Raw genomic sequence first — 21,486 nt, 5'->3', positions numbered from 1 at the left:
CGCCCGGTGCATTTTCTCCGGTGCTCACCGCACCGGAAGTGGTGGGGAGCCGAGGGCCGAAGGGAATGCTGCTGCTGCTGCTGCTTGTCGTGGCGGCGGGGCCGGGCTCGGGATGAGCTGGAAGGCGCGGTGGGGCCCTACCCCAGAGCGGTCGCCCCCGGGCGACGGGGACCAGTCGCCGCCCCCTTCGACCTCACCTCCCCGGGCGATGTCACCGAAGTCACCCCCGGCCTCCTTTTCTTGCACCACCCCAGTCTCGGCCCCAGGCGGGGGCCTGTTTGCTTGGGTGCGGGAGCGGGGCCTGGGCCATGGGGGCCGCTGCGTGGAGCCGGCGAGGGACACGTTCCGGGCCATGACGGGGCTCTACGGTGCTATCCAGCCCGCCGATTCGGTGTCCCCCATCACCCGCACCCACGGCGCTGTTTTCAATCTGGAGTACTCCCCTGGCGGGTAAGATGAAGAGAGGAGCTGAAGGAGGGCCGCTTTAGGGTGTCTCGACCTTCTCGTTTGTGTGGCTGCTTGCACATCGTAGGATGCGACAGATCAGTTTAGTTGCCGGTTCGCAGCACATTTTGCCTTTTTAACTGCAGGTGTATTGGTTGAGCTACGTCCACGCTTGCAACGAAGCATAGTGTCTCCATTTTCATTCTTACACTTGTTTTCTCTGAATTTAGCACAGTATAATAGATGCTCCATCTTTTTCCCCCCTGTGGCTGTTGTTTGTACATAAAGTTATTAGGAAATACTGTGATTGGACAATCAGCTGCACAAGACTAGTGAAATGTATGCAAATATGGAAATAGGAACAGGGTAGCAACAAATAAGATGAGAATGGATGTGTCACATATCACTTAGAAACCTTTGGTGTAATGAGAAAAATATGTAGTTTATGAATATCAATTATCTTGACAAGATCATAAGGGCAGTTCCATTAACCTTCAGAACTAATGTTATATTGCTGTGATTTGAAGCTGTCATCTATAAACAGAAGCTTCTTTTTATGTCTTGGTATGCCTGCTTGGTGTAACTCGAAAGTTTTTCAGTTAATTGTTTTTGTAATTCTGCTCCCTATCCCTAAGTACTTTTTAAGATGAACATAAGATTTAAATAACATGTGCAAGGCTGGAGTGTATAATGAAATCTCCACATTTTTAAAAGAAAAATTCATGGGACTCATTTGATGGGAAGTTAATAGGAATACTTGCATTGTGCTTCTATGAGGGAAAACTGCAACAGTTTTTGTTGTACTAACTTCATTATAAGATCAAAAGAAACTAAACTAGGAAAAGTATAACTTCTGAAGAATGAGTTTTTGTTGGTAGTGGTAGTGTTTTGAGTCAGTTTTTGACTCCTGGCGACTGCCTGGAGAAGTCTCTGCAGTTTTCTTGGCAAGATTTCAGAAGTGGTTTGCTCTTGCCTCCTTCCTAGGGCTGAGAGAGAGGGACTGGCCCAAGGTCACCCAGCTGACTTTGTACCTAAGGCAGGACTAGAACTCACAGTCTCCTGGTTGCTAGGCTGGTGCCTTAACCACTATACCAAACTGTCTCTCATTGACTAATGATAGTGTACATTAAATTAAGTAGATTTCCAATTGATGATACAAAATCTGGGACCCATTACTTCTGTGTAATTGAAATTTCAAGGATCTTCACACCAGCTGTATTGGCAAAGTTGTGGCCGCTGCTGCACCGCCACAGTCAGCCATGGTCACGTAATTGTGATTTCTGACACTCCCTGGCAGCTTCCCACAAGCAAAGTCAATGGGGAAGCTGGCAAGAAATCAGAAATCACTCCCACTCCCACTGCTTTTTTGCTGCCTATGGTCATTCTGTTGATCTGTTTAGGTAAGTAAATATCTCTGAAAGAGTGACCCAACGGGTCATGAGTTGTCTAGTGAATAATAGAAGTACTGCCCATGCATACTTGTGTATATGCAGTCAACTGGAACAGCCTCTGAAACAATCACATGGGCCTTCTAAAGGATGCAACTGCTTTCACATTTTGAGGAATGCTTCACTCACACCAACACACTTTGCAAAGGCATCCCTTTCAAATGCTTTCCACAGCCTCACATCTGGACTATAGCTAACATATATATAGCTGGGAATAAAGAACAGCGTGAGGAATTTCCAAACACGCATATAAGATTGCACTATTAATTACCTTTATGGAATATCTAAATATCCCTCTACTTGTTTTTGATTGACAGTGTAACAATGAACAAGAAAGCAAATAATAGAACATTTTTGTTGCAATGTATTATATGAAATGTACCAATATTGCCTTGATCCAATGCTTCAAAAAGCAAACAAACAGAAATTGTAAAGTGGGTTAATCTTATGACAACCTGGAAATACATGAAAAAGTAACTTGAGGACTAACTCGGTATTTTAAATAATGAGGGTCTCTTAGAAATAGATTTAATTTTATGCTAAACTAAGCTATATTCTGCAACACCAGAAAGTTTACATTCTTTAATGTAAATATACTTATCTTGCCATTTGTTTTTGTGGTAGAGATTATGAGGAAGGTATACTTTCAGAGGAATTAGAACTTATTTCAGCCTTTATAGTCAAGGCTCATGTACCCCTTCAAAACAAATACATCTGAACCTCAACTGAAACAACCGAAACAACCGAAATTTCATTTAAATTCACCTTCTGATGATAGTGAGGGAATTATAAATGACTTAGTGATATCACTAGAATAGAAGAAGCTGAATTCCTCTCCACCCCACTTTTTTGGGGGGGGGGTTGTTTGTTTATTTTCCAGATACAAAATAGGTGCATTAAACATTGCAGAGGCATAACAGAATATTTAACATTTTTTCACACACACACACATACACCAATACAGAAAATTCTCCAGCTGAAAATCATCAATGGATTTGCTGTTGAATTTCCATGGTGCGATTTGGGGGCATTTTGAGGATGCCCTTGTTGGACTGGAGACTGCATGTATCCCATAAACCTAGGTTACTAATGTTCATTCAGTGAATTCTGGCCTAGGGATATATGACAGCAGCTTGTGGAATCATTAAGAAACCAGTATTTCAGGGATCTCTACTTTTTTCCCCCCTTGATGTCATAAGTTTAAGAGACATGAAAGGGTTACCACTGTGCCTTTGGACTTAGAAGTCAGAAATCTAGGACTTGCTTTTTTTTTTTTAATTTAACCATTAGATCCTTCATTTCTCTGTGGTATGAAAAATCTGCAATGGGCTTTGATTTGTTAAATTTATATGGCTATATCCCAAGGGCTTCCTATGGGTTCTTGGAATTTGATAGAAACTCATTGCAAAATATAATTTCAGATAGTTGTTCAGTTGTTCAGCATTTATTTTCAGTTCCCAAGATACATTGCTTAGCAGAGCTAGCACTTTTATTTATGGCTAGCAAGTTTATATATGCAAAGTTTGGGTTTTCCAGCTTTTGTTAGAATTAATGAAGGACTTGCAGATACAGGCAGCAATTTCCTCTCTGAGTCAGTCTGGCAAATGCAACTTTTCTTTGGTTGCTAAAACCTTTGATCTTTCATCATCTTCAGCCCCCACCAACACCATCTACATTGGGTAGGCAAGTCCCACCATGCATCCTCATATTTATCTTTGGCAATCTTCTCCAGGCTTTTGGTCCTCTCCTTTTTAGACTTCAGACCAATCTCCAATTAGCAAGCCTTCAGCATCATAAACGTTGTCCAATCCAATTCAAGTTTGCCAGCCCATTTTTTTTTTATTAAACCCTTGAGCTATCTATGTGCATCTTAGTTGTATCTGTAATGTACCATTACACATCTCCATTTTAATTCTCCTTTCTAGTGTCTTTCTGGTAATATAAAATCCTACCCCTAATGCCAGCCTAGCATCTGAGGCCCCTCTCCTCTCCTTTAGGAAATTTCCCATACTTCCTACGTATATCTCAGTTTCTGTTATCAGCTAGCTAGCACGAAGCCTTTCTTTGAGCTTCTGGATGGATATATGAACAGCAAGCAGGAAGCCATAGCTGAATGCAGACCATCACAGGCTGCCTATCAAAAAAATATTTTCTAAGTGAATTAATGATCAAAATAAAAAATTAAATATTAAAATGAAAAAGAATTAATTTTCTGCTAAAGATACTAAATATTAAACCATATTGAAACAAGAGCCCAAGGAGCATTGTAACAATCTGGCTGAATTAAAATGTATTTGGTGTCAAATAAACCATAGAAAGGCCATCAGCCATGGTGCTCTTTGGAGGCTATTTCATAACCACTATTAAGAAGACCTTTCCCTTAGTAGTCACATGCTTCAGTTTGCTTGCTAGGGATTCACAGAGGAGGCCTTAGAAAAGAATCTTAAAGTACAGATAAATATATACAGGACAAGAGACTTTTCCAATTATCCTAGTCCCAAATTGTTTAAAGGCCTTTATTGTTAAAAGCATCACTTTCAGTAGGGTCCACAATTTCACTTGGAGCCTGTGCAGCTGCTAAAGCATTGGCATATGTGTTTGAAGCAATCAATTCCAGTTATTCATTTTGGAGCCCTATCTTGAACTGGATCAGTTTTGGAATCATTTTAAAGGCAGTCCCATGTACAATAGATGGTAGTCTTCTAAATGGGAAATTATTAGAACACGGATAACTGGTTAAGATAACTCCATCTAGGTGTGGTTGCAGCTGCATATCAGCTAAAGTTCATAAAAGATACTTCTAGCCACAGAAGCCACTGGGGTCTTACTTTAATTGTAATGTTTTATCCATAAGAATCACCAAACTTCAGTGGTGCTTAAAAGTTTGTGAACCCTTTTGAATTTTCAATATTTCTGCATAAATATGACATAATACATGATCTATTATCCACACAAGTCCTAAAACTAGATAAAGAGAATCCAATTAAACAAGGAGTCAAAAACATGATACTTGTTCATTTATTGATTGAGGAAAATGATTCAAAGCTATATATTTGTGTGTGGCAAAAGCACGTGAACCCCTAGGATTATCAATTCATTTGAAGGTGAAATTAGAGTCAGGTGTTTCAATCAATGGATGATAATCAGCTGTGAGTGTGGGAGGCCTGCCTTATTTAAAGAACAGAATTCTGGGTATTCACTATCAAAATCTGATCGTAACAACACAGGTATGTGGAAATGTGTCATGGCTTGAACAAACAGTTGTTGATGCTTTCCAGGCTGGAAAAGGTTACAAAACTATTTCCAAAGATTTTGGATTCTACCTGTCCACTGTTCACTATCAGGCAGATTGTGTACAAATGGAGGCAATTCAGCACCATTGCTACCCTCCCCAGGAGTGGTCAACTAACCAAGATCACACCAAGAGCAAGGTGTATAATACTCTGGGAGGTCTCAAAGGACCCCAGGGTAACACCTAAGGAACTAAAGGCCACTCTTGCATTGGCGAATGTCAGTGTTCATGAGATCATTATCAGGAGAACACTGAACAACAATGGTATGCATGGCAGGGTTGAAAGGAGAAAGACACTACTCTCCAAAAAGAACATTGCTGCCCATCTACAGTTTGCAAAAAACCACACAGAAGATGGTTCTGTGGATAGATGAGACCAAAATACAACTTCTTGGCTTGAATGAAAAGTGTTATGTTTGGCAAAAGGCAAACACTACATTCCAGCATAAGAATCTTATCCCATCTGTGAAACATGGTTGTGGCAGTATCATGGTTTGGACCTGCTTTGCTGCCTCTGGACCAGGATGGCTTGCCATCATTGATGGAATTATGAATTCTGAATCATACCAGCAAATTCCACAGGAAAATATTACGGTAACTGTCTGTGAATTGAAGCTCAAGAGAAAGTGGGTCATGCAGCAAGACGATGACCCAGAACACACAAGTTGTACAACCAAAGAATGATTAAAGCACAAGAAAGTTAATATTTTGGAATGGGCAAATCAAAGGACCTGAAGTGGGCAGTTTGTGTGAGGAAGCCCACCAACATACCTGAGTTGAAGCTGTTCTGTAAGGAGGAATGGGCTAAAATTCCTCCAAGCTGCTGTGCAGGACTGATCAACAGTTACCGGAAATGTTTAGTTGGATTAGGTTCACATGCTTTTGCTGCACACAAATATGTAGCTTTGGATCATTTTCCTCAATCAATAAATAAACAAGTATCATGTTTTTGACTCCTTTGTTTAATTGGGTTCTCTTTATCTAGTTTTAGGACATGTGGAGAACAGATCATGTTTTAGGTCATATTTATGCAGCAATATTGAAAATTCAAAAGGGTTCACAAACTTTTAAGCACTACTGTACAAAACTGATTATTTAAAGAAAGTGCAAATCTTCCTCCTCTCAACAATATCTCTCTCTTAATCTGGACAATATTTGAATGCATTCATCCCTACCTTAGCATATCCAAGCCTCAATTCCAGATGTGCACAGTGATGTCCACAGACTTGGCAGCACAACTGCTGGAAAAGGAAGATAGGTGGGCCTGATCTCTAATTGAAACCTCCTTTTAATGTGATTGGGTATCTGTTATCATAATGTTATGTGGGAAAGACCTTGGGAGAATGGGCCAAGAAACACTGCCTAGGAAACAATCACAGAAGAGACAGCATAGCCTGCAGCTGGATAGTGGGGTGGGGGGTGGGCACGAGCCTCAGAAGAGACCCTCCCTAGTTTCTCAGGCTGTAAAGGAGACAGTGGGAGAATTGTGCTTTCAGACTTGCAAGATTCTTTTAATGTAGCTTTACAGTAAAGTAGAATTAGCTCATCTGGTCATATTTCCTGTCTGGTCTACCTAGTAAGGCTGACAGTTATTCCTCAGAATTTGATAAACTGAAAAATGTATCATTGTGGCAACACAAATGATGCCAATTATATAATTACACTAATGACATAAGTTTATTTCATTACACAAATGACATCAATCACAATGAAATTTGGTACATTGTATGCAAGGTCTGGAAAATGGAGACTTCAAGTAGTTTCATATAGATGTTGAACAGTATATTGGAAAGAATAGATTCCCTGGGACTATAAAGCAATTCTGCCATCCCAGCATACTGCCTAGAATCAATCTCCATCCACCCCAGTGATGGATCCAGCCTTTTTTTTTTTAATTACCTCTTTCTCAGCTGAAAAACTAACTCTAGTGGACAGTCCAAAGTGGCTTTGAATTTAAGATGGGGAAACAGAATGAATCTAATCTATGTTCATTTGTGGTATGTTATGATATAATGCAGAGTGGGGAAGTTTTAAGTATCATGTGATTTTAGATGTGAAGGTATCTTGGATGTTATTTAGATAACTGCAAGAACATTGCAGTTACAGTATCCTTGACATGTGGCCATGAAGATTTTCCTAAAATGCTCCTAGCAAAAACTCCCTCTTGTCTGATTCCCTGTTGATTCATTGTTACCTTTAGGAATTCTCTTCTTACAATTAGCTTCAATTTATTTCCTTGCAATTTCCAACTCATTAGTTTTAACTGTGTACTTTAGAATAACAAAAAAACAGTCTGTTGTACATAACGCCCTTCACTTCTCTTGAGACAGCTGTCATTTCCCCTTACTGTCTTCACTCTAGGCCAACTTTTTCCATTCATATTGCTTGCAATTAGACCCCCACCATCACCCATCCTGGTTTTCCTCCTCTGGACATATCCTGGTTTGTTAGTATCTTCCTATAATGGGGCTCTGAGAATAGGACCTAATGTTCCATATACAGTCTGACCAATGGAAGAAAGACTGGAGCTATTACTTTTATGTTTTGGTTACTCCTTTTCTAGTAGTGCAATGTAAGATCTATTCCTAAATTATATGGATACACATGTATCTTTTGTAGAATTAGGGAGAAAAAAATTAAATCTTGCCTTTGCTGTTAGATGATGTTGTTTAAAAAAAAGGCTGCAATCTGTACAATGTACTCATAGCTTCATGGAGTATTTGTGATCACACAAACAATTATCAATTAAAGTGTTTTTGTTGATTGGGGCTCAACAATGGGAAAGACTTATTTATTCAGCAGGTGCACCATTTAATAAAGTATGGTTATTCAAGGATTGAAAATAGGTGTCTTCTAAAGGAAGGAAGGTAGACAGGTTCTTTCTCTTCCTTGAAGGAGTATGAAATACATTCAAAAAAGGCCAGACGGATGCTTAAATTATTGTTTCTTTATGTATAAATAGCCAGTTGCTTTGCAGCTTCTTTGTAATTTCATTGATGAAAAAATGATCTCATTGTAATCTCATTGATGAAGAAGTCACATGTAAAGCCCTACATGGCATAGGACCAAGTTATTTGAGGGACCACCTATCTCCCATGGTTTCTGCCCAGCTGGTAACATGTTCTCAGAGTTAGCCCACTCTGGTTCCCTTGAATTAAACAATGTCATCTATTGGGACCCAAGAAGCATATCTTCTCTGTCACAGTGGGTGTCCTTTGGAATGAAATCCCCCCTGAATTCCATGTGGCTCCCACCTTGTTGGAGCTTGGTAAAGTTTTGAAGTCTTGGTTGTTCTCCCAGGCCTTGAGATAATTTGGATGGGGCCCCTTGTTGGGTGTCTCTGTTGTTTTTGATTTTTGTCTGTATGTTGTACCTGGATCCCATCTTAGTTTTGGGACAATTTGGGTTTTTATGTTACTATTTGAGGACCACCCAGAGTCAGATTTGGGTGGTATCTAAATTGAATTAAATAAATAAATAAAATTTGAAGCCTTCTAGAAATCTAACTGGAGAGAAAGTATTTTCTCCTGTTATTAGAGTGCTGTTTCTCTGACTGAACCTTGGATGATTGTAGGAAGCATTTTCCCACTCAATTCTTTTTGGACAGTTGAGAACATGGAACTAGTTTTACCAGAAGTTCTAGAAAAGATCATGAAACAGTTTCTGCTTCATAATGCTGAAGCAAGTGGAAGAAGATAAAATTAACAATGTTTTAAATATGTAGTACATAACTTAGAGAAATATTACAATACTGTGGTTACTGAAGAAAACAAGTTTGGTGTAATGGTTAAAAGCATTGGACTAGAAGCCAGGAGACTATGTGTTCTAGTCCTGCCTTGGGCACAAAGCCAGCTGGGTGACTCTGGGCCAGTCAGTCCCTCTCTCTCAGCCCTAGGAAGAAGGCAAGGGCAAACCACTTCTGAAAATTTTGCCAAGAAAACTGCATGGACTTGTCCAGGCAGTTGTCTGGAGTCAAGACTGACTCAAAGAAACAAACAAACAAAAAAGTTATTGTATTTTTTTCTTGGGTTTATTCAGTGCACTCTCAGTTGTGTTGATGGTTGTTTTTGCACATACTAATTTAAAAGAAGGAAGAAAAATTTCTAACCCAAAAGGAACAACTTTTTCCATGACGTTATTACTATTGAGTCATTTCTAAGTATGTGTGGGCCTTTTAAAAGGAATATTTTTGGAGCCTTTCTTTTGAGAGGGTGTTGAAGTTTTTTTATGTGTAATGTACCTGCTTCTCTTTGCTGTCCAGGTCAGTGCTAACTGTTGCTTGTGAACAGACAGAAGTCTTGCTGTTTGATCCCATCTCTTCAAAGCACATCAAAACCCTTTCCACTGCTCATGAGGATTGTGTAAATAATATCAGGTTAGTCCGCTGGTGAGAATCAGTTGCCAATGACTAAAATTCCAAAACCTGTTTTGTTTAACTCTAAAACTAGTGAAGGATGAAGCTGAAGTTGTAATGTCATCCAGATCAGTTGTCTTTCAAAATATTTTTTCTTCTTGCTCTTATCAATTGGTATCATAATTTGTTATACTAATTTCATTTCTTTGTGGAGACCCAAGCCACATCCAGAGTTACTGTGGCCAAAGAGCAGGCAATGTGGATGAGCACAGTTTATTGTAGGAGCCCCAGTCTTCATAAAGGGGTTCTATGTTTTTAAGTCCGTAAATTATTTACCCCTCCTCTACAGAAGTTAGGATCAACTGGGTCTGAGAATCCCAAAGGTTGGGTAAAGAGATATGCCTTACTTCTGCCAGTTCTTCCTTCCACCCAAGGTGACCCTAGTCATAAACCAAATTAATAATTACAATGATTTTCTAAAGTTCATAAACTGTGGATAGCAATAGGAATGAATTTAAAGCAGATATAGTTCCAACTGGAGAATAAGGATCCAAATTAAAATATATAGCAGTATGAAAACTTAATTGCATATTTGACTGAACGCATTTCTTTTTTAGTAACTAGCAAACATTGGTTAAAACTAATATATATAAAAGCAAATTGAACATAGTATAATAAATCAGTTATAGTTATTTAAAATCTGTGTTTCTTTCAAAAGGAGATATTTTGTATAGATTGAGAAGTGTCATAGTAATGATACTTCTCATACATTCTTACTAAACAATCCAAATGTAAAATTGGCTATATAAGAAAGTTGTCTTCTGATATTTCTTAAATTAGTGGGGTCTTAGATTCTCACCTCAAGCACTATAGCCCATTTTTGAGATCTGCTTTAGTCTTTCACAATTCAGATGCTCTAAAAGTACTACATTGATACTACCTTATACAGTATAGGTATTAATTGGAATCAGTGCAGGGTAACACTTTTGTTGATTTAGTGATGTTTGGTATGAACTTTATTACATTAATCAGACCCTGTCCCTTTCCATTTTTTTATTTGTAGGTTTCTTGATAACAGATTGTTTGCAACTTGCTCTGATGACACTACCGTAGCACTTTGGGATTTGAGGAAGCTAGATTCAAAAGTGTGTACTTTACATGGTCACACCAGCTGGGTGAAGAACATTGAATATGACACTAACACAAGATTGCTAGTAACATCAGGATTTGATGGAAATGTCATAATTTGGGATACCAACAGGTAAACAAATTTCCCATTGATCCTTTTCTTCATCTAGAATTATTGAAATGGCAATAATCCTGCCTTTTTTGTATGTTATCTGAAAACTTGCTGGCTGCATGGAAACAGGATATGGTTGCACTTCAAGTGTCGTGGTTTATGGCTTAGTGTTCTGCAGGTGTAGGTCAAAATTTGTTCCCTGTCATCATCTGTGCTTCCATCTCCCCTTTATTGTAAGGTCAGCAAACTACCATCATTGAAATTAGCATATATGCTTCTGGGAAATGCCCACTGGAAGCTAAACTTGGAGCAGAGTCTTGAAACATGTTAAAATTCCAGTAGATGAGTGGGAATGACCATATTAAATCTTTACTATGGCCATAAAGGCAGCAGTCATAAAAAAATAAAACAGGTAAAAATAGAGAATGAGAATTTTATACTGAAACCAGTCAGGTGATTTGAGACAGCAATGACTTGTCACCACTGCATAATACCCAGTACTTTACACCAGAACATACAATATAGCTGGACTGGAAGTGCAGGAATTTCCTCCAGAATATCTGTCTCATGTTATCTTACTTTATAAGCAGCACTAGTGCTGGGTCATGGTAGCTGCTATGTATCTGAAGCTTGCTTCTCTCTGCATGTGTACTGCACCTGAGACACTGCAAGCAGCCTATGAAGGATAGCAAAATCCTGCTGCTTCTTTGAAGCTATGGAGGAGATGCTTTTGGGCTGGAGTTGAATGAGAGAGAAAGCTAATTCCTCGCTACAGCTATTTCTGCATCCATATGCAGGTTGAAAGTCACCACTACCAAAATATCAGTAGAAAAATGACAGTGTAGCCAATCTTTGCTTTTCTTTAAATTGTATGAAATAGGACAGGAAGAGGGAAGATGAGTATTATTCTTTAAGAGAAATACCAACTAAAACATAAGACTAAAAATTGGGGTTCTTAAAACTATAGAATAAAAATCGATGTGGTTTGATGGGTGCCTTTCCCTAGGTGCACAGAAGATGGTTGTCCTCACAAGAAGTTCTTTCACACCCGCTTTCTCATGCGCATGAGATTGACTCCAGACTGTTCCAAAATGTTGATCTCCACTTCTTCTGGGTACCTTCTGATCTTGCATGATCTCGACTTGACCAAATCTTTAGAAGTTGTCAGTTATCCCATTCTAAGAGCCAGGAGAACCACATCAAATTCTGGCAAGTCCTTGGATTTTGATAATATTACCACTGTTGTATATACTGTTCCTAGATCTTGTGAGATTTTTTTTTTTTTCTGCGCTCAGTCATTACTGACCCTGCAGTGACTGCTTGGACGAGTCCTTGCAGTTTTCAAGGCAATTGTTTCGGAAGTGGTTTGCCAGAGCCTCCTTCCTAGAGCAGAGCCCAGCTGGCGAGCACAGGAGGCAGGGTTTCCGTTGCTTCACGCCCTTTTCGGGCGAGTGCGGTTTTGCGCTTACCGGCAGCTGCTCCCGACTCCCGTGCAAGCATCGCCAGCATTTTTCCTCCCACCGGAGTGAGAGTACCCATTTATCTACTCACGTGAGTTTTCGACCTGTTGGGTTGACAGGAACTGGGGAGGAAACAGGAGCTCACCCTGTTTAACGCGAAGGCTGGACTCGAACAGCCGAAGCATCAGCCATTTCTGGCCGGCAACTTTCAGCATCATTAAGCCGCTGCGCCACCGCGTCCCCCATGAGATAATAGATAGTATTATATAGATAGCAGCACTGTATGCAAGAAGTAAGTTAACTTGAAAAGCCTGTACAGTATATGTTACAAAATATTTGTGGGGTAGAGGACGTGCTGAGAGTTCATGCATAGTATTTCTCCATTACCTTACGTGAACTGAATGTATACCCAGTGGCTGCATTTGTACACCGTACTAAGCCATAATATGGTTTAGCAGCATGCTTGTACATGCTGCTCAAATTGTGCCCACTGGCTGCTCCTTGTGAGCCAGCAAAGCTGATGGTCCAGTAGTGAAAGGAAGTGCTAACACTTAATGTTTAATTTTTTATTCCTATGCAGCAACACCAAAAATTAATTTCAGTATATAGATTTAGCAGCTGCTAATTTTGAATGTATTGTTTTATTGCATCTTTGTGTCTATTTTTAGCTGAATTAGTTGCCATAGGGTGACTCATACATTTGAGAAATAAACTGCAGAAGCTTTCATTCTCTTAGAATAAACCACCATCCCATGTTCATACATGTTAATCAAACTGGATGGAGCCACCTATGATCGGTTAGCCCTGTTTCTTTTTATGAAGAGCTGGCAGTGTTCTTGAGTAGCATGTGTGAACTACTATGATGCTTATTCTTTTTGTGGCTTTTTGTGCTGTGTGAACCAGCCCAATGTTTTTGCATGGCAGCTTTTTGTAGGAGAACGCCAGTATAGGAACTGCCTTACAGGTATGTTCTGCTGTTATTGATCTTGCAATAACAAGTATTCCTCAGTTTTCAAGAAAGCTGGGATTCCAAGGAAAATCATTTGTAAACTATTAATTTATAGATCTTTGTAATACATCTTAGAAATATGCAACCAAATAATCATCTAACACCAGAAAAGTTCTTAAAAATCAAGCACAGTCTTCCAGATCATTAGTGGAGCACCACATAAAAGGTTTTCAAAGCCACGAAGCTAATAAATTAGGAGAGGTAACCAGCATTGTTTCTGTGTTTTGGTGTTACATCATCTTGTTTTTCCATTCTCAGATCTGGCATCTGTCACTTCATCTGGTCCTAGAAGTGCTGGGTCACCAGGGCACCAAGGAGATTCAAGCCCACTTACTGAGAAACATACAGTACGAGTGACCCAGCGAGAAGGTATGTAAAACAGAGGTGAAAGCAGTTGCTTTTTGTGAGCAAAAGTGTTTCTTCTGGTGAAAAATTGGCAGTCTAGCTTTGCCTCTTTACTTAGGCTGGTGGACTGGTTCGTAGTGCCTGCTCATTTAAAATCTGCAAGATCAAGCAATTAATTTTCAAGAGTAAATCCCTAATTGCAATATCTCAGCCTCCTGTGTATGGCGTAGGTTTATGGTTCAAAATGTCCTTTCCTATTGGACAAGGGGGGAATTAAAAGGGGTGTTAATTGTAGTGATACTATTCTGTTCCTTTAGGTGGATCTCCACGTAATAGTCTTGAAGTTTTAACCCCAGAGGTTCCTGGTGAGAGGGATCGGGGAAACTGCATTACATCACTGCAGCTCCATCCCAAAGGATGGGCTACACTTCTTCGATGTTCAAGTAACACTGATGATCAGGAGGTAAAGTAGGGTGATGGTAATGGTGCATATGTATGTTGATCACTTCCTGTTCTTGCAGAGTGACTGAAGTTCTCTTGTCTATCAACAGAACAGAAGTGAGTTGTCACTCCACTGATAAATTATTAGAAATACAGGACAAATGTGGCTGTGTGGACAATTGTAATCTTTAGTTGCAGTATTTGCTTCATACATTTGGAACAGCGCATGATGTGTAAACTTAGCTAGGATGAATATGATGCAGTTGAGCATCTGGTTCATTATTTTGCTTCATTCTCATCATCTTCCAAGATGATGCCATGTTCTCCTTTGTGTAATGACTGAAGGGCAAGGAGAAAATCATGCTCTGAGCTTGTTTTGGTTCCAAGAATTCAGGATAGACAAAAGGAAATATAGTTCATAATGAATTGAGTATAATAGCGCAGATGCATCAGAGCCTAGTAGCTTAGGTGGCTTTAAAAGAGACTAACAAATTCACAAAGGACAAGTTTTTGTATGAGCTCAGTGGTTAAAAAGAAATGTCTGTTTCATAAACCATATTTTTCTGAAGACTTCCCTTACTACACTTAGGCAATTGTTTAGCCATTAAGAAAATGCTGAACTCAACAAATTACAGCCATAATTTACAAAGCATTGCTATTGCTTATGCCCATATAATTAACCATAACATGTGCACAGTTATGCTAAATGAGTCTAAGTGGCGGCATGTAACCAATCCTGGCTAATTTAGAAAGGTTAAGAAGGGTCAGGTCTGGTTAATATTTAGTTGGGAGACAACAGGGAAGCACTATGGTAGGCTGTCCATATTTTACAAGAATGCCTCCATGAAATCACTTCGGTCAAACTCCACTCAAATGAGACTTTATTCTATCTATCATCTATCTATCTCAAAATAATGCAAACATATTGATACAGACTAAATGTAATTTTTAATTTATATTCTCTTTTTCCCTCTCTCTATATATTGATATTATATATCAAAACATATTGTATGCAATATCTATATTGATATAACATTAAATGTTATTTTTCCCCCTACTTTCTGTTAGTGGACTTGTGTTTATGAATTTCAAGAAGGCGCACCAGTGCGGCCAGTTTCCCCTCGCTGTTCCCTCCGATTGACTCATTGCATCGAAGAAGCCAACGTTGGCCAGGGCTATATTAAAGAACTCTGTTTCAGCCCAGATGGTCGAATGATCTCCTCCCCACATGGCTATGGAATCCGTTTGTTGGGGTTTGACACCCAGTGCAGCGAACTAATTGACTGCTTGCCCAAAGAAGCCGCCCCCTTGCAAGAGATCCGCTCACTCTATTCACATGGCGATGTGGTTCTGACTACCAAGTTCTCTCCAACACACTGTCAGATTGCCTCTGGGTGCCTTAGTGGTCGTGTTTCGTTATATCAGCCAAAGTTCTAGGCTTCTCTTGCCTTTAGAGGAACATCTTTTTTTTAATTACTTCAGTTTAGTTGAAGTGTTTGTTTTTTTAAAAAATCTTGTAAATTTTGACAAGTACGGAGTTAACATTGGACTGAAAACTGATCCAAGTCCAGTCCTTTATGCGTGCTGTGACTCTGAATTTGCACATTAGACTTTTTGTGTACTTTCTTTCTCTCTGCTCCTGATAATTCCATCTGTATTTGGATGTAGCTTGGTAGCACTTGTAAGCCTTGTCTTTCTATGTGACTCTTCATGCAAGATGTTGGATGGACTTGAAAGGAGGGGAACAACCAGCCAAAACCTGTCTGCTGCTTTGTATCAAAGGAGCTGGATGTCAGCTCACTTGGCTTCTTTGATTTCTGGCTTTTGCTGTATATTTTCTTCTAAGTAATAGAGCACTTTCTTGCACACTAGATTAATTATAGCCAGCATTTACATTATTTTTTCGTGAACAACTCAACAGACTGTTATCAGTACTTTTTAGTATTTTTCTGCTGTGGTTCAGTTTGTAGGCTGGTACTCTTAAGAACTGTGCAGTGTTAATTATCACTCTCTGCTCCCACACACAGACCTCTCTCATCTAGGACCTTCCTTGACTTGCTGGAGAAAGTTTATTAGGAACTGAATAACTTAACATCTTGCTTTTACAAATTTCTCTTAAAGGAGCATCTTCTATAATATTATTGGACATAAATTGGAGAGTGGAGTATGTGCCCAACTATGTATATTTACAATCCAGCAGGGAATTTTCCTGCACAAACCTCAGTGAAATGAGTAGGAGCTTGTAAGCGAACAAGCTCTGGTGGAGCTTTAAATGAACCTTTTGCTCATTTAAAAGAGGCTGGTGCTGGGGAACATCCTGAAGCTTTGTGTCCTCTCTCTTGTGATGGGTTTCATCGCAACAAAGGACTTTGAAATTGAATAAAATCCTTTTTTAAGTGTCAAATTTTAAATGAATGCTGCTCAGTCCTGTATTTTATGTTTGCAACATGATTAAGGCTAGTTGGCTATTGATGTGCCTTGCAAGCCACTCACGTATGCTATAGCATGTAAAAAAAAAAGTAGTGCACACCTTAGCACCATATGTTGCAAGATTATAGATAATAATTTTATGTGTGTGTGTGTATATAAAATTATCACCAGCTGTATATGAAGATCAAAAAAATTTGCAAAAGTAATATATTTTCTTCTGTGCCAATAACAACACATTTTACTAGCATATTTGCATGTGACAACATGCCATAATAACATGGCAGTGACTCTCCTGAAGATGATTCAGAAAGTCAAAAGTCCTGCTGTTGCCCAGCAGTGGCATAAGCAGAATTCCTTGTACTAAAGGATTGCTGAATTTCCACTGAACCTGAGATACACAGAATAAATATTAGTCGTGGGTCAGTTTCTGCAGGACATGCAAAATAGAGTGACAGATCACTGGCTCCCTGGAATTTACATGCAAAGTGATCAGTTAATTGAGAGCCATTCTGAGACTTGAAGGTCTTGTCAGATTCCCATTCCTATCTGTTTAAAACATCTGAAGCTCATCTGCATGGCAGTTTCTGTCTAGTAAAGAAACCCTGGAAATGGATATGATTGGATGCCTGAATTATAATTTTTTTAAAAAGTGATTTTTCCAGTTGAAGGACAGGTTTCATGAGCAAGTAGCCACTATGCAAGTTGTTCTGAAAAGAATGCCAAATACAAAATAAATTCATAAAATCGCTCAGAAAAATATGTAATGTTGGATAATAGATGTCTACAAATGCTGTTCTGAAAAAAGTGTGCTGACTGATTCTCAAAGTAGTTTGTGTAGCCGCTTTATGAAGAAACTTATGGCTTATGGGACTGGAATGTAGCTGTTGGTCCCCACATGTTCTGTAGATTATTTAATAGGTTGACATAAATATGAACAAGCCCAGCGCTACACTGTCTGGAATATAGCTTAAGTTAGACATAGGATGGAATGGCAAACGACACCAACACTTCTTGTTCTTCTGGTGATTCAGTCCTCATTTAATATTGTTCATCTTCAGAGTTGAGGTTCTAGCCATCCATTTTAATGGTTAGAATGATTTTTTTTAATCCGAAGCCTGCTCAGCCCTATATAGGTGTATATAAATGGTGCTTTTGTGTATGTGATAGAAAGGTAAACACATATATTGTAGATATGAGATTGAATACAATTTGCATTTAAAATTAAACACAAATCACTCTCTGGTGGATGATCTGAATTAGCTAGATATGCCCACATAATCAATTTTTCTTGATTGCTAAGATGAAATCAGATCTAAAATCAGTTTGCAGGTCAAGCAATGTACTCAGTGTGGTTTGAGTCCAATCTTACTTCATTGTTCTAATGTATTCTTTCCTTAAAATGTTTAGCATATTTGTATTCACGCTTCAATTTTATGTATTCCCCAAAGGCATTTTAAAAAGCAGCTGAGCCAGAAAACCAAAAAATAGAAGATGGCTGACTGTCAACTACTCTGGCTGCAGAGAGAAGTACTGTAGTCCCTGGTTTATCATAGATAGTTACTTTGTAAATAGAAAATCTGTGGCTAGATCAATTCTTGGAATAGGAACTGGAGGAGAGGAGGTTGTCAAGGTTTCAAATGCATGGCAAAGCAAATAAGTAGAGAGCAGCACCACTGATACTTACTTTGGTCCACCTACACATCGAGTGCTCTCGCTCTCTGAAGTCTCTCAGTGTAAGCAATTAAAACGTTCCTCTTCCTACAGCATATTGGTCCCTATATTCCTCTTCTGCTGCACCAGATCGATACCTGCACAATTTTCTGTACATATGTTATGTATTCCTGTCTTATATAACTGAAAATCTGGCCACTTGGTTGGGTATCTTGCACGGTTTCGTAAAATACATGCTCCTTTGTTGTGGAGGTTGGGGCTGGGATGGATGGATGGAGAAATATCTTTGTAGCAGTGCTTTTGTATACTGACTCCTTGTCTCTTCTTTTTCCATTTGAAATCTTCCAGTACAGTAGCTTCTTTTTAACATGAATTCTTAAAACTTTGGATATCCAATCAGTTGTAATTGTCTAATACTACACTTTGTGAGAATTGGCATATTATACAAGCACTGAGAACATTATTCTTAAATCCCATAATTAGCACTCATTGCATTTATAGAGTAAAAAGAGTTACTGTACTCGGTTCAGTCTTTGAGTTATATCTGTAGGAAATAAACCTAAAGCTGAATGAACTTACAGAATAGGAAGGAGATTCTTGATGTGCTAGATTTTTTTTTTTAATAGCAAAAAGATGCAAAGGAGATTCATGGTGCTTAAACTGCATGCATAGTACAAGCTAGTAGTTAGGATTCAGAGCTTTGTGTATATATGGGTTCTTAATTCCGCACTAAGAGAAAAATATATACATAAAATGGAAAATGCCCTTAGTCCAACTGGCAATTTGAATTCTGCTTATCTTTTATGCAGGATAAGGTTGATAAGGTTGCATAAAAAGTGATCTGGAGATTAAAAATGAGTGCTGTGGGGGTAAAAGTGTAGCTCCCGTGTTTTAGGCTGTTCCTGTGAATCTCTGAATCACCCATGATGAAAGGCTCTTCGACCAATCATAGGAAAGTTTGAGAAAATGAATTTCTGCATGTGCCCATTCACAAGTATAGTGCAAGCTTTAATTGCATAAAGTTCCAGGTTGCATCGCTGAATCCCTAGTTAAAAGAATCAAGTAACTGATGAAGAAAATTACTTCCTTTGATGTCCTGGAAAATTACTGTGATTTGGAGCAGTAGACAGTGTAGACAGACCAGTCTGAACTGATGCAGTTTTCTATGTTCTTGACGGTCAGCCTACATTTACCTTTGGACCTCTTTTCTGAGTACAAGATCCACAGGATAAGAAACAGGGTTTCTTCAGAGTTATGGTTCAAAAGAGCAATGGTTTTCTGAAATGGAGTGCCTTCTTGCTAATGTCAATCTTAGTACAGTTCCATGGCTTTAAAATACACTAAAATGCTTATAAAATTGCTGGTAAATGTCATCTCAAAGCTGAGTTGGTTGGTTGTGTTTGTGGATATGAACATGATCCAAAAAGGGTCAGATTGTGTGTGTATTTGGAATGAAGGAATCGGCTGCCTAGATGATACTAATTTACATAAAGTACAATCATAGTACTTTACGTAACAGTCTTCACTGTTACTGGCAAGAGTTGTTTGCAAATGGGGAGCTATATAAATGAAAGGAAGGAATGAATGAATCGGTATGAATGAATCAGTATGCTATGGTTTCAAAAATTATGCTCCAAGCCTCTAGGTCAAGCTTTATGTAACTTTCTCTGCAGATAGTATTTCAGTAAGCTGGATTCTTAAAAGTGTTTTTGTTCAGTCAACTTATTTTGATATTGCAAAAGCTTCTTGCATGGCAAATTTTAATCTATTTATTCATCAAACTCCTCAAATCCTGTCAGTGTAATTATAAACTTTCCCACACAACAAAATTTGGCCCAGTAGTAGGATTCTGCAACACGTTGTAGTATGCATATGGAACAATTACTTCCACAATTGCTTGCTTGCTTGCTTGCTTGTAGTCCATTGATAAAAACAAATTGTTTGCATGTGGCCTGTCTGAGATTAAATCTCTGGCATCTCCCATTAAAAGACTTAGTCTGGCATCTGATGTGAATGGCTTCTGCCTATATGAGGGAGATGGCATGAATTAGATGTAAAAAGAACCTGAACTGGATAGCTAATGCACTGACTTGATTCAAGACTTTTTCAATCATTCCTGTGGCTTTTGCAATCTAAGAGCCAAGATATTGACCCCAGTCGTTGAAAACAACCACCCCTCCAAGCTCTAAGACCACTTTCAAGCATATTTCTGCAACCATAAGAGCTAGAAATGTTTAAAAAAAAATGTTGGGGTTCCCAGGAAGCTGACATCTGAGCCCATAAAAGCATTCTGCACTTTCCCCAATCCCTATAGAATTCTAGCATGCAGCCATGAAGATGATTTGGTGTTTGGGTTACCCCAAACTAACCCTTCTTAAAGCTTTAAAAACCTTCAGTAGAAATTCAGAGAGTAATTGATTGTGGCTTGTATTTTTTAGTAGAGCTGAATTTACTGTATTGCAATCATCACTGTAAATTAAATACTGTTTGTTAGTATGCATTGCATTTTTTTAACATCCTACCTCATGGCCTGCTTTTCTTTAAAAACAAAGCTATGCTAATTTTTAAATTCATGTAGTTCCTTTTCAAAATGCCCAAGGCTAGCAGTGTAATAAAGAGGTTGATCGTTATCTTAGGCAACAGAGAACAGCCCCTTGAAGCAAAGCGAGGCTACTCAATATTCTGCATTTAGTGCTAGGACACTATGGTGTTCTTCTCCAATTCTGAGTCCTCCAGATGTATTGAATTACAACTCCCATATTCCCCACTCTCCATGAACATTGTCAGTTTTTTTAATCAGCGCTAGATATATTGATTTATTGCTTCAAAACCTTAATTAAGTTATATATTGAATGTAACTTAATTGCAGAAATGCTCAGTGACTTAAAACTGATCTTTCTGTCTTGTAGTTATCATCCTTAAAGAACATTTAGCGATGTTGGATTAGACAGTATTGCCACATAGCTTTTTAAAATGAAGCAAAATTTATAGCGGGAATGTTTCGAGCTTAGTTATTGTTTTGGCTTAATAGAAATTAACATCTGGCTTTGTAAAATCCTGAGAACAATCTCTTCCTTAATAAGGGAAAACTTACCTTAATTATAAACATGCAGCACTGAAAGTTAACACTGTTCTTATGCATGTGTTTTCAAAGATCCCCAGTAAATGTTAACTATAACTAAGATACTTGTTCATACCATTTTTTTCCTCTTTACATCCTTCATTTACTTACATCAACATCTTTTACATCTGTGGAATGTGAAGTGTGCCCATCTATGCTTTAAATGGATAGCTTTTTTTTTTGTGGATAGCTCATATTTAAATGGATAGCTCATATTTTTGTCCCATTGTA

The 21,486-nt window shown here is 38.7% G+C and overlaps 2 protein-coding genes across 2 annotated transcripts in view; one reads left to right on the top strand and one right to left on the bottom strand.

The window, feature by feature from the left end:
- The window catches only part of SLC25A51 (solute carrier family 25 member 51), a 43,708-nt gene that overhangs the window by 2,511 nt on the left and 19,711 nt on the right, over positions 1 to 21,486 (bottom strand). The gene's annotated exons all lie outside the window — the stretch shown is intronic.
- Positions 32 to 21,482, top strand: DCAF10 (DDB1 and CUL4 associated factor 10). Its single transcript, XM_088130248.1, has 7 exons — positions 32 to 450; positions 9,446 to 9,559; positions 10,602 to 10,799; positions 11,785 to 11,987; positions 13,506 to 13,616; positions 13,910 to 14,055; positions 15,102 to 21,482. Exons 1-7 carry the CDS (start codon positions 113 to 115, stop codon positions 15,468 to 15,470), a joined length of 1,479 nt encoding a protein of 492 aa, XP_087986374.1. The 5' UTR covers positions 32 to 112; the 3' UTR covers positions 15,471 to 21,482.

This window comes from Python bivittatus, unplaced genomic scaffold (assembly GCF_059951505.1).
Source record: "Python bivittatus isolate LINGU-HERP-01145 unplaced genomic scaffold, Pbiv_v1 ctg000850_np1212, whole genome shotgun sequence".
Classification (NCBI taxonomy): Eukaryota; Metazoa; Chordata; class Lepidosauria; order Squamata; family Pythonidae; genus Python; species Python bivittatus.
Note: the sequence above shows the minus strand (reverse complement) of the source record. Positions and strands in the feature narration are given on the sequence as shown.

Excerpts from the sequence above, each read along its gene's own strand:
- DCAF10 (XM_088130248.1), top strand. The coding sequence starts at position 113 with ATGAGCTGGAAGGCGCGGTGGGGCCCTACCCCAGAGCGGTCGCCCCCG. Across the intron at positions 13,617-13,909 it reads ACGAGTGACCCAGCGAGAAG|GTGGATCTCCACGTAATAGT; the intron begins GTATGTAAAACA and ends CTGTTCCTTTAG. Across the intron at positions 14,056-15,101 it reads GTAACACTGATGATCAGGAG|TGGACTTGTGTTTATGAATT; the intron begins GTAAAGTAGGGT and ends ACTTTCTGTTAG.